The 12,085-nt window shown below is 48.3% G+C and overlaps 1 protein-coding gene and 1 long non-coding RNA gene across 3 annotated transcripts in view; one reads left to right on the top strand and one right to left on the bottom strand.

The window, feature by feature from the left end:
* LOC132344823 (uncharacterized) overlaps positions 1-5,568 on the bottom strand; it is a 35,012-nt gene extending 29,444 nt beyond the window's left edge. The window contains exons 1-2 of one of the 2 annotated variants that reach the window (XR_009493835.1): positions 5,484-5,568; positions 4,379-4,424 (exon numbers count right to left, since the gene is read on the bottom strand). This is a non-coding gene — a long non-coding RNA (uncharacterized lncRNA). Of the gene's footprint in view, positions 1-2,592; positions 4,425-5,483 lie in introns of those variants that run through there. The other variant, XR_009493834.1, reaches the window with a different exon arrangement.
* On the top strand, positions 5,194-6,602 carry DUSP23 (dual specificity phosphatase 23). Its single transcript, NM_001082609.2, is given in 3 exon segments — positions 5,194-5,217; positions 5,312-5,580; positions 6,191-6,602. Coding segments are annotated over 2 exon segments (453 nt in total). The 5' UTR covers positions 5,194-5,217; positions 5,312-5,313; the 3' UTR covers positions 6,377-6,602.
* Positions 6,603-12,085: the final 5,483 nt, after the last annotated feature.

The following is a 12,085-nucleotide window of genomic DNA, read 5'->3' as shown; positions in this document are numbered from 1 at the left end:
TTTCTTCCCTCTGGATCCACGGGAAAGCAGTTTATAGAGCATGAATCCTGGAAGTAAGATAGTTTACCAAAACTATTCTCATCTCAAAGGTGTCTCTTACTGAGCACTCCCTCTTCTCTGATTCTGCTCTCACTTGAGAGTACTGAACAGCTTTGCAAAAACTAAAGCCCAGTCCCCAATTCCCTCTTTATCTCTAACCCCACCTAATCATAGCTTCCGGTATAAGACCTCCCCCTAATATCCCAACATGGTCTCAAGTGTGCTCCTGGAATGGTCTAAAAGAAAAACAGAATTTTAAGTGCCATGAAGGTGATAGAATTGTCAGAAAGTATATGAAATCAACTAGTAAGTTGTGACCTATCTGTCACGGTATGTTCTGTAACAGTATAAAAATCAAAATACAAAAAAGACAGAGGAAGAAGGAGTGGGAGAGAGAGAGAAAGAAACAGGGAAAAGCTATCAGTGCCATCTTGTGGAAAGACCTATATTAAAATGTCCAAGGTAATCTGGCCACACCCCAGATCACGTCAGAGCCTGTACACTCAATACCAATGTGTACCCAATAGACGGCAGGATAGCATCACCATTCATTTATAGCACCGGTGATGGTTGATAGGGAGTCCATTCCAATTCCTTGCTTCCTGTGCCAGGGCCAGTTATTAAATTATTTGTATATCATCCATAACTATATGAACACCACATAAAACCCACATACCTCCAATACCATATTTACAAACTCACACCCAAACTATTCTGTTTGGTTCCTACATACAGTACGGTTCTCCAAATGTAGAAAATGTGCATGGACCTATCACAACAATCCATCCCCCAAACACACACACACACACACACACACAAACACACACACACACACTTAGACCGCAGTTGTTTAGAGTATAACTCTTTCTTTGAAAAATAAACTTGATTTTATTTCACTTCTTAAGATTATTAGCAATTATTTCTCAGGACTTCCTTGATGATCCAGTGGTTAAAATTCTATGCTTCTACTGCTGGGGGAGGGGATGGTGGAGAGGGCATGGGTTAGATCCCTGGTCTGGGAACTAAGATCCCACATGCTATTATGCATAGTAGAAAAGAAAAATTATTTCTCTTCTTTCCTTTTATTTGAATATTCCCATCTGTACTGGTTTCCTATTGCCACATAAGAAATTATCCCAAAATTTGATGGCTTAAAATATTAAGTATTTATTATCTCAGAGTTTCTATGCATGAGAAATTCAAGGGAGGCTTAACTGGGTGATTCTGGCTCAGGGATCCATGAGGCTATTATCAAGATGTTGGGCAGGTAGTCTAAGGTCTTGATGGAGCCAGAAGATCCACTTCCAAAATAGCCAGTCCCCTTCCACGAGGTTGATACAAAGCCTCCCGCATGGATCTCTCATGAGACTCCTCACAACACAGCAGCTGGCTTCTCCCACAAAAGAGCAAGTTAAAAACCATAATGTCCTTTATGACTTTACCTAAGAAGTCACATAGATAGGTAAAGTCATAAAGGGCTTCCCTGGTGGCTCTGACAGTAAAGATCTGCCTGCAGTGCAGGAGACATGGGTTCCATCCCTGGGTAGGGAAGATACCCTCAAGAAAGGAATGGCTACCCACTGTAGTATTCTTGCCTGGAGAATTCCACGGACAGAAGAGACTGGTGGGCTACAGTCCATAGGGTCACAAAGAGTCAGTCACGACTGATCGATTTGCAGTCACTGCAAATGTCCACTTAGGTTTGCCTTCTCTCTTCCATTCAGGAAGTCACATACCATCATTTCCACAAAATCCTGTTGATGGCACAAACCAGCCCTAACAATGTGGGAAAGGATTACACAAGACATGAGGTGGTTCCCTAGGGGGGAGTATCTTTAAGGCTGGCTACCACACCATCCCTTCTTAAACTCAGTTTCCACATCATAGGGTCCCACGTCTGAACTGTGTTAAGACAAAAGATCAGAACACTTAAGACACTGGGAGCTCTGGCTGCAGTCTAAGGGCCACAGGAACACAAATCCAAGCAACCTTCTGCCTTGGTAAGACACAGGGACTCACTTGGAGGAAGGAATTCTCTGACTCTGGCTTCAGCTCCAATTGCCGCTGGAATCAAGCCATCAGGGAACTGAGGCTTCGCCATCAAAGAGGACAAAGTCAAAACATTCTTATCAGCTGGGGAAGTGGGAGGTAGAGAGCCCTAAAACCATTATATTGGACTTTCAAAGAATGCTATTTCCAGCTTTTCACAACAGACAGTGAACAAAACGGAAGGAAGACCCTGTCCTCCTAAGTCTGTGCTGGTGCTTCCAATCCAAGCTTACCTTTCCCCTACTGACTTCTTTTGTGCTTGTTGTTGCGACCCCATGGACTACAGTCCACCAGGCTCCTCTGTCCATGGAATTTCCCAGGCAAAAATACAGGAGTAGGTTGCCATTTCCTTCTCCAGGGGATCATCCCAACCCAAGGATTGAACTCACATCTCCTGCACTGCAGATTCTTTAATGCTGAGCCACTGGGGAAGCCCTTGTGGCTTGTCTGCTTGTCTCAAATTGCAACTCTTTACTATTCCTGAATAAACTCATTTTGCTGGTGAAAAAAAAAAGATACAAACATCCATTGTCACATAGCCCCGGAGACTTGCCTACACTCCCAGAAATGTACTTTCACAGTCTTGCATATACATATTTTTTCATTCATTTAACATTTTTGAGCACCGTGTATGAGGCTCTATATTAGATGTATGAAATTCAAAGATGGAATGACACAAACCGATAACCCTAATTCAATAAACTAACTGCTCTACCAGGAGTACATATTTATATAAAATGAGATGGGGATAGAGATTAAATTTTCCTGAAGGTCAGGTAACACTTTACAGAAGAGTAAAGAAAAGAAGCTCAGTATTGCCTGGGGCTGGAGCCTACGTGTAGGAAGCGGACATTGTTTTAGTTGCAAGAATCCTAGCCAAGAAACCACCATAAAGGAGTTTTTCTTTCAGTGTGAGGCCCCGGGCCCAAGACAGAAAATTAAACAGTATTCTTGACAAGGGGACATAGACCAAGGCAGAGACTCAAGCAGGGTCTGTTAAAAGCGAGAGGCAGAGCAATAGAGACGGAGGAGGAATTTCTACAAAGGAAGCCCAAAAGGGGTTAATGGATGCACTTCAACCCCTGCAGAGACCCCATAGGAATCTCTGTCTCCCCTAGAAATGTCTTCTCTCTGGAAAAGATGGGCTTTGCCCTGGCTCTCAAGGAGGCAAGGAATGGGCATAAGGAGGTGGGGAGAGATGTGGAAAATTTTTCTCTAATGAGTGAGGGAGAGAAGAAAGGACAGCAAGGAAAAGGAACTAAGAAAAGTTCAATCTGATAGGAGCAAGTGCCTCTTGTCACTGAGGGAGTGCAATCAGAAATGCTGAGCTAGGGGTTGACTGAAGTTGCTGGGAGGAGAGACGGGGTAACGTGGCCGAGAGGCATAGTGGGAACACACTGGGATGGGCTAGAAAGAGCCGGGGCGAGTTGTGCAGGAAATGGGAGTGCAGACAGGAAGGACTTAATTAGGGCTGTGATTGTTCAGAAGAAAGGGAAAGGGTAGATCTGGAAGCTCCTGGAACCTGAGGAGAGTAGGTGGAGGCAATGCTTCAGTTGCCAGGATAAATGGTTAAGTGCGCTTTCCACAGGGTCAGAGCAGGCTTTGATCTTCGGACGAAGAAAATTTCCTTTTCATTTTGCTGGAACCAAGTGTGTGGGTGAGAGTAGATAGGGACAGGGAGGGGTGTATGTCTTCATGGTTCCCTGGGCTTGGAATGAGACAGATCTTGGCTCAACCAGCCCAGCTACTTACTAGCTGTGTGTGCTTAGGTAAGTTAACCAACTTCTTTAAGCCTCATGTGCAGAAGGGATATAAAATTACCTTCCTCATGCGGCTCTTCCAGAAAGCACCTGGCCCGGGGCCTGGTTTGTAGGCAAATTCAATAACAGTTAACTATTTTCATAATTACAATTAGTCTGATTACTAGAAGCACATTGTTCAAAGGAGGATATGAAACATTGAGATCACAGTTAAGACACTGTGTTCAAATCTACTTCCCCACCTTCTATGAATGACACATATAAACTCTAGCCTCTCCAGGGAAGGGTGACTCACAGAACCTGGGACTTAGGAAACATGAAGAGAAATTAAGAAATCCTGCAACTGTTGAAAATAAATAAATAAATTAAATAAAATAAAGAAATCCTGCAACTGTTTAACCCAGCTGAGGGGCATGAGGATGGTTATGTAAAGAAGCAGTAACCTTCTGTTGAACTTTAGAATACAATACTGTTTTGTTAAAGATTCCGGAGCTGAAGTGCTAGGCTTCAAATCCCCTTCCATCAGTTACCTCTTGGTCAAGTTCCTGAACCTCTCCAGAGCTTTAGTGTTCTCATCTGTAAAACAGAGTTAATTAGATTACCTACCACATAAGATTATTGTGGCAATTATATCAGTTAATACATGTAAAGTACTTAGGATAATACCTGACACATAGTAAATGTTCAATTTGTTAATCCTTTTAAGTTGTTGTCTTTGTTGTTGTTGTTATATAATTACTACCCCGGGTAAGATTTCAGGGCACCAGATGGCGGCAACACGGTTGTGTGTTTGTTTTTAATAATTCCAGCAGCGGAAAAATGAGAAGAGTCCCCTGTACAACAGTGATTCTCCCTTACTGGACAAGTTCTAAAAGTCACTGATAATGACTTGTCAGAGTCACTGTAGAGGGAATTCCTTCCTTAAGGATGATGTAGATTTACCATCTCTTAAACTCTTGGGCATCCACTGTGACGAAAATTATGAGAGCCAGGCTCTTGGGGGCAGGGGCAGATGGCCAGTGGTGCAATAACTCCCAAAGACCGCCAGGGAGCAGCAGAGCTCGACCCGGGGTTGCTTCATCCACAGAAAACAATTACTGAATTCCTTCTAGGTTTTCCTTCTTAGCTGTTTCTGCGGCCCACCAATCTCCCTGCGCACCGCTGCAGTAATCCCGCCCATTACTGACAATCCAACCAATCAACGAGTGTCCTGCTTGGGGCCGTATAGCTCCTCGCGGTCACTCAGAGCCAGGAGTTCGGCATTCTAGCCCCGCCCCCCAGGCGGCTTGGCCAATCCCCCGCGGCGGCGCAGAACGTCGCCCAGGATCTGTCCCAGAGACCACGTGGTCCCAGGAGGCGCCACTGCCTGGTAGGTGGAGGGTTACCCGGCCTGAAGGCGGGTGGGCGGAGCGGGACCGACCGGCTTCACCGCCGGTGACTTGCTGTCCTGTGCCCTCTTTCAGCCATGGGCGTGCAGCCCCCCAACTTCTCGTGGGTGCTGCCCCGCCGGCTGGCGGGGCTGGCGCTGCCCCGGCTCCCCGCCCACTACCAGTTCCTGCTGGACCAAGGTGTACGGCATCTGGTGTCACTGACGGAGCGCGGGCCCCCGCACAGCGACAGCTGCCCCGGCCTCACCCTGCACCGACTGCGCATCCCAGACTTCTGCCCGCCGGGCCCAGAGCAGATCGACCGCTTCGTGAAGATCGTCGACGAGGCCAACGCCAGGGGAGAGGTCAGAGGGCGGCGTCAGTGCGGGGAGGGAGGGGCTTGGGAGGAGTCAGCGGGGACACTCGGAGCTGCGGACGTCAGGGCCAGGATTAATTTAACTGGGTTCCAGGAGAAAGATTGGAGGAAGATGGTGAGGCCAGAAGACCATTGTAACCATTACACCAGTACACAAAGCCAAAGCTGTAAGAGGGAGGAGTAAAAAGAGGGCCCAGCGGGAGAATTGGGTTTGAGGAGAGGCAACAAAGAACCAGCTAAGTTCTTCTGAGTTGAGAAGGAGAAAGGGTGGACAGACTTTCTCTGGAAAGAAAGGGAGAGATGGGGGTTGAAGTCAAGGGCTATTGAGCAGACTCCAGAGCAAGATTCTGTCCAAATGTGATGGAGCCTCTTTTAAAAAGGTAAACAGAAGCAGGAGAAATTCGTCTTAATAGTATAATTTAACCCAGTAAGTCCAAAATATTCTTTCAATATATAAGCAATATAAAATAAATTCTTAACCAGATATTTTCACTCTTCAATGCCCTACATCTTTAAAACTTGGTTGTATTTCACAAATGAGGGGCGGGAGAGTGTTGGGAATGTGTCGAGCTCCACCCCACCCAGCTCCCCCTTCGCAGGCGGTGGCGGTGCACTGTGCCCTGGGCTTTGGCCGCACTGGCACCATGCTGGCCTGTTACCTGGTGAAGGAGCGGGGCCTGGCTGCCGGAGACGCCATCGCTGAGATCCGGCGCCTTCGACCCGGCTCCATCGAGACCTATGAGCAAGAGAAGGCGGTCTTCCAGTTCTACCAGCGAACGAAATAAGGGGCCTCCGTACCCTTCTGCAGGGCCCCCGCGGCCCTGATCTGTGCGTTAGATGGGGCCAGAGACGCAGAAGTGGGCTAAGAGTGCTAAGCTCTCCAGTACCCAGCTGGCTCAAGAGACTGAAGGAGCCCTTCCCTGCAGGCAGGACCTGGTAGGAGGAATGGCTGGAGCTGCACTGATGTGGGGGGTCCCTCTGCTGCTGCCTTGAATAAATAACTTAACAGCTCGCATTGCATAGCACTTTACAGTTTACAGAGTGCTCCCACACATCAACTTTTTTGAGCTTCTCAGTTGCTGCTGCTGCTGCTAAGTCTCTTCAGTCATGTCCGACTCTGTGCGACCCCATAGTCGGAAGCCCACCAGGCTCCCCCGTCCCTGGGATTCTCCAGGCAAGAACACTGGAGTGGGTTGAGCTTCTCAGTAGCCCTGTAATAAACAAACAGCTGGCTTCCCGGGTAGCTCAGCCGGTAAAGAATCTGCCTGCAGTGTGGGAGACCTGGGTTCAGTACCTGGTTTGGGAAGATCCCCTCCGGAGGGCATGGCAACCTACTCTGGTATTCTTGCCTGGAGAATCCCCATGGACAGAAGAGCCTGGGGGGCTACAGTCCACGGGGTCGCAAAGAGTCGGATACGACTGAGCGAGTAAGCACAGCACAGCACAAAGGAAAAGCAGAAACCATCCCTGTTCTTTGGATGAGGTGGCCAAAGCTCAGAAAGCTCCAAGGTCACACTTCTGGAAAGTAGAAGTGTGGGCCAGGACTATAGCAGGCATTTTCAGCCTTTTAAAGATGCTGAAACTCTTATATATCTGCCCTCTGAAAATATTTGATGTGTCTTCTGGGGAACTGGTCGGTGAAAAGGAAACCAGTCCCTGGCAAGCCAGGGTCTCTGATGCTGGCAGGCCAGGAGGGCACCTGTGGACACAGCCCTTCAGTCCTGCCCACATGCCCCATGTGTGTCAGCCCTTGAGCCCTGTTGAGACAGTGAAGGCCTGCATGCTGTGTTCACAGAGAATCACCATCTCCGTCTCCCTGGGTCTGGGCGCCTCTCCCCAGCCTTAGGCTGCTCGGCTCACCTGTGACCTCCAATCCATTATGCTGCCCCACAGTCTGAGGCTGAGGAGTGCCGGAACCCAGCCTCTCTGGACAGAGGACATTAGATGGTTAAATGAAGACATTCAGGGCTATGAACCTTGGCCATGTTTCTGAGATGTTACCTTTACTTCCTGCATTGAATCCCACCCTGCCAGCACCACCACCACCACGCCTGCAGCTTCAAGAGACAGGATGAGTGGGATGGACTAGGCAGGTGAACATTTTTTGCTTTAACTCCAGTCTGAGTTCCTGTCTTCTCTTCTGGGATGTGCAGACCAGGCTGACCAAGCTAGATCAGGTAAGGATTCATCATGAAATGTGTACTCCGTGCCTGTGGGCCAGGCTTTGTTAGAAGCTGGGACTCTCCAGCTGTAGAACATGTAATTCACAGCCTCAAGGAGGTGGGTTCAACAGAGTCCAACCACAGAGAACAGGTATTATGACAGACACACATTCCATCCAGTGGGACATAGAAGAGGAGAGGGTTCCTCCATAGAGCCCATTCTTTGTAGCCTAGCCACCACTAGCCCCAGGCCACCCACTCCTCACTGCATCTTCCTTCCACTGCTGCCCCCTCAACTCTGCCCTCCTCCAACTCTTAGACAAAAGGAATATTCGCCAGTTCAGTTGCTCAGTCATGTCTAACTCTTTGTGACCCCATGGACTGCAGCATGCCAGGCCTCCCTGTCCATCACCAACTCCCGGAGCTTACTCAAATTCATGTCCATTGAGCTGGTGATCCCATCCAACCATCTCATCCTCTGTCGTCCCCTTCTCCTCCTGCCTTCACTCTTTCCCAGCATCAGGGTCTTTTCTAATGAGTCAGTTCTTCACATCAGGTGGCCAAAATATTGGAGTTTCAACTTCAGCATCAGTACTTCCAATGAATATTCAGGACTGATTTCCTTTAGGATTGACTGGTTTGATCTCCTTGCTGTCCAAGGGACTCTTAAGAGTCTTCTCCAACCCACAGTTCAAAAACATCAATCCAACTCTTAGACAAAAGGAATATTTGCCAGAGTCTTGCCAATCTCACTCCTAAGTGAGAGAAAAGCTGTAAAGTGCCCTAGCCATCCCCCTCACCCCCCGCTTTTTCCTCTGTGTGTCAAATCTAGGTAATCAGTTTCTTCATTCTGTTCCCTTGGTCCCCACCCAGCTTACTCAGGTGAGGGCATCTCTCAAAGAGAAGAAACCACAATTCCAAGCATTCAGGCCAAAACAGAAGAGTGAAAAATGGATGACAAGAAGCACTGAAGCCCTTACCCTCCTCCCATCAGAGTCTCCTCTTCCCTGCCCTCCCCCAACAGCATGGCCCATTCTATTTCCTGATGCAAACCAGGGCCTCCTTCCAAAGGGGTGTATTGAGTGTGTGTGTGCATGAAGGCAGTGGGAAAGGAATGGTGTGAACAGCCCACTTCCTGGATCTGTTCCCTCCGATTACCGGGATTGGAGGAAAGCAGGGAGGCTTGAAGCTGCACTCTGGAGTTCCAGCCTATGGAGGTCACACAACCACTGTTCATTCTTTCTGCCCCTCCATTCCTATCTTACCCCATCCCCCCAGATCCTCTGCACTGCAAGCAAAGAACCTGCCCCTCCCTTCCTCCCAAGCCTCCTTCAAAGGAGAGAAAATTTTTCTAACGCCATTAAAGCCCTGTGTGCAGCCTCCATCCCCATAATTTAAGCGGGTCTCCTCTGCCTCAAGAGTTCCACAAGGAAATAAACATATAATTATGTGCTTAAGGAAATCAGTTTTTAAATAACTAAGGGTTGACTTGAGATGAAAAACTCTGCCCTTCTCCTTCTGTCTACCTTGGGAGGTGAGCCTGAGTCTCCCTTTGGGCTCATTCCCACCCCCCAGTTTTTTGCCTTCCCACCACCCCCTCTTCTGTGTATGGCCACCAGTGAGGGATCGCAGGCTAGCCGTGACCCTTCCCCATCCTCCCCCACAGTGTGATAACAGGTGAGACGAACAAGCAACCTCCTTTGACAGAATCTCCATGTCAGTCAGACCAGGCTTGCCCAACTCCAGCACTGCTGACACTCAGGGCTGGGCAGCTCTTTGCTGTGCTCTGTGAGAAAATTAGCAAGAGCCCTGACATTTACCTGGGCCTCCCTGGTGGCTCAGATGGTAAAGCGTCTGCCTGCAATATGGGAGACCCAGGTTTGATCCCTGGGTCGGGAAGATCCTCTGAAGATGGAAATGGCAACCCACTCCAGTACCCTTGCCTGGAAGATCCCATGGATGAAGGAGCCTCGTATGCTACAGTCCATGGGGTCGCAAAGAGTTGGACACGACTGAGCGACTTCACTTTCCTTTCCTGACATTTACCTATTAGATGCCGGAAGCATCTCCACCCACCCCCCCTCCACAAAAAATGTGACAACAGAAAGTGTCCTCAGACATTATCAAATGCCCCCTGGGAGGACAGAGTTGGCGCAGTTGAGAACCACTGCATCAGACTGACAAGCAGCAGGCACAGGCTTTCACTTCCTATGGGAGGTGAGGTGGGGACATACACGGGGGTTTCTCCTGTAGATTCACACATCTTGATGGAGAGTGGGCCAATCAGATGCCACCACACACCATTACTTCTTCAAGCAATGTTTGGTACCCGGCCCCAGTCCCTCGTCTTCCCAGGCTAGGTTTCCAAGAGGGTGATAGACACTCTTAACTTGCTACACTCAGGAGGGCTTTATTCTCAATGAGTTGCTGGTGGGCGTCGCTTTAATGTCGGCTTCCACCCTCATGTTTTTTAAGTTTCACTCGTATTTATTCTCTGGCAGATCTGAGTTCCCTGCTGAATGGAGGCTTTTCCATGTGGAAAACTTGCCCCCACCTCACTTGGGTTCCTCTTCGCCTCTTGGGTTCCTCTTCACCTCTTGGGTTCCTCTCCCAGGAAATTGTTCTGAAGCAGAAGTAGCTGGAGTCAGGACAGGAGCCCTTCTCTGAGACCTTTCCTCCCCAGCCTGGTTCTCCCACCTCTACTTCACCTGAGCACACCTGGACCGGGGTCTGCTTGCTCTCTGGGCTGCAGTTTCCATTACCTCCCACTGCAGAGACAGGCTTACATCCTGTGTACTCACTGCAGCTACCCTCGCTTCCCTTGGAGCTGTGCTTCGTCATCACCCTTAGAGACATTCATAACATCCCATGGGACAGCTAGGAAATCTGGTCCTCATGCACACCCTCTCCGCCTGCCCCTCATGATCCCCTAGATCAGGTTTTCCCAGGGCAGGGATTTGATCCAAACCATAAGCCATTTCCCAGAATGAACTGCCAATCTTCACATCAAACCTGTTGTCTGTATCTTGCCATTCTTTCTAAAAAAGAAAATAATCTGGTCTCACAGGATCGCTTTGTCACAAAACAGTATCAGTTACCACTAATGCATTTCACGCTTTGCTGTGACTATGCTTGCTTGTATCATCATTTATGAAGCACCTACCATATAGAAGGTATTTTACCCTCCACCGTTACCAGTTTATCCTTATAGTCACTCTGCAAGCCAGGTATTTTCCCCTTTGAACAGATGTAGAAACTGAGATGTAGAGACCACTAACTTGCCCAACACATCATACTTGCATTAAAGAAGCTTCGCACACTTGTAGAAAAGGAGCTGGGATCAAACCCAAGTAGTAACTCCAGACTCAGGCTCCTTCCACCACACAGCACACCTGCCAAGACCTCCCCCTGGCTCCAGTCACACAGGGATCTATCTCGATCATCAGAATTTGACCTTGGGGGCCATCTTAGCACAGCCTCTTCATCCTCTTAGGAAGCCAAAGAACAACCTTGTATCTGACACTGAAGCCAATAGCACCTGAGTTACAGGCTGCTGTTTAAAATGCAGCCAAAGCATCAAAGGCCAAAATAGTAAAGCTGATTCCTTAGGGCTCTTCTGTTGCATCCACTGTTGTCTAACTCAGAGCATGGGGATGTCCTCACTCATCATGACAACCTTGAGGCATATGTGACTGGCATTGAGCCCTCAAAAATGTCTTATGTCTGAGGATTTATTAAAAACCTTAACATCCTTTCTGGTTGTGTTGTTATTTGAGCTCTTGATGCTTGCCAGGAGCTGTGAAAATTACTTTATAGGCTTCATCTCATCCAGTCTTCAAAACAACCGTATGAACAAGGTTTTCTTATAAATGACCAGTGCACAGATGAGTAAATTGAGGCCCAGGAGTTTAAGTAACACACCCAAAGCCACATAGCCAGAACAAGGCTCAAACTTGGGTTTGTCTAATATAAACTGCCTTCCCTGTCAGGAACAGAAAGAAGAGACTATGCTGTGATTACGAATTACATAACAGCATCCTATGTTCCCCAGAACCGAGGCACTTGGCTCACGAGGCTGTCAGTGGGGCTCTGAGATCACGTGCCCCCCCAGCCCATTGCTGCCCCAGGCCTTGGCAGCATGGTTCTGACTTGGGAGTGTTGGGCCGCCAGCACAGTCATCACCTCTAACAGGCTTCTGCCTCAAGCCTCCTGCACCATCAAAAATATAGTCCCTCGTTGATTTAGAAATGTGTTACATAAGCACTTCATCCATTACTTTAACATTTTTCTCTGGCTATTATGGATTCCAGGCATACTCTTGAGAAGGCGGCA

Source organism: Bos taurus, chromosome 3, assembly GCF_002263795.3.
Source record: "Bos taurus isolate L1 Dominette 01449 registration number 42190680 breed Hereford chromosome 3, ARS-UCD2.0, whole genome shotgun sequence".
Lineage (NCBI taxonomy): Eukaryota > Metazoa > Chordata > Mammalia > Artiodactyla > Bovidae > Bos > Bos taurus.
Note: the sequence above shows the minus strand (reverse complement) of the source record. Positions and strands in the feature narration are given on the sequence as shown.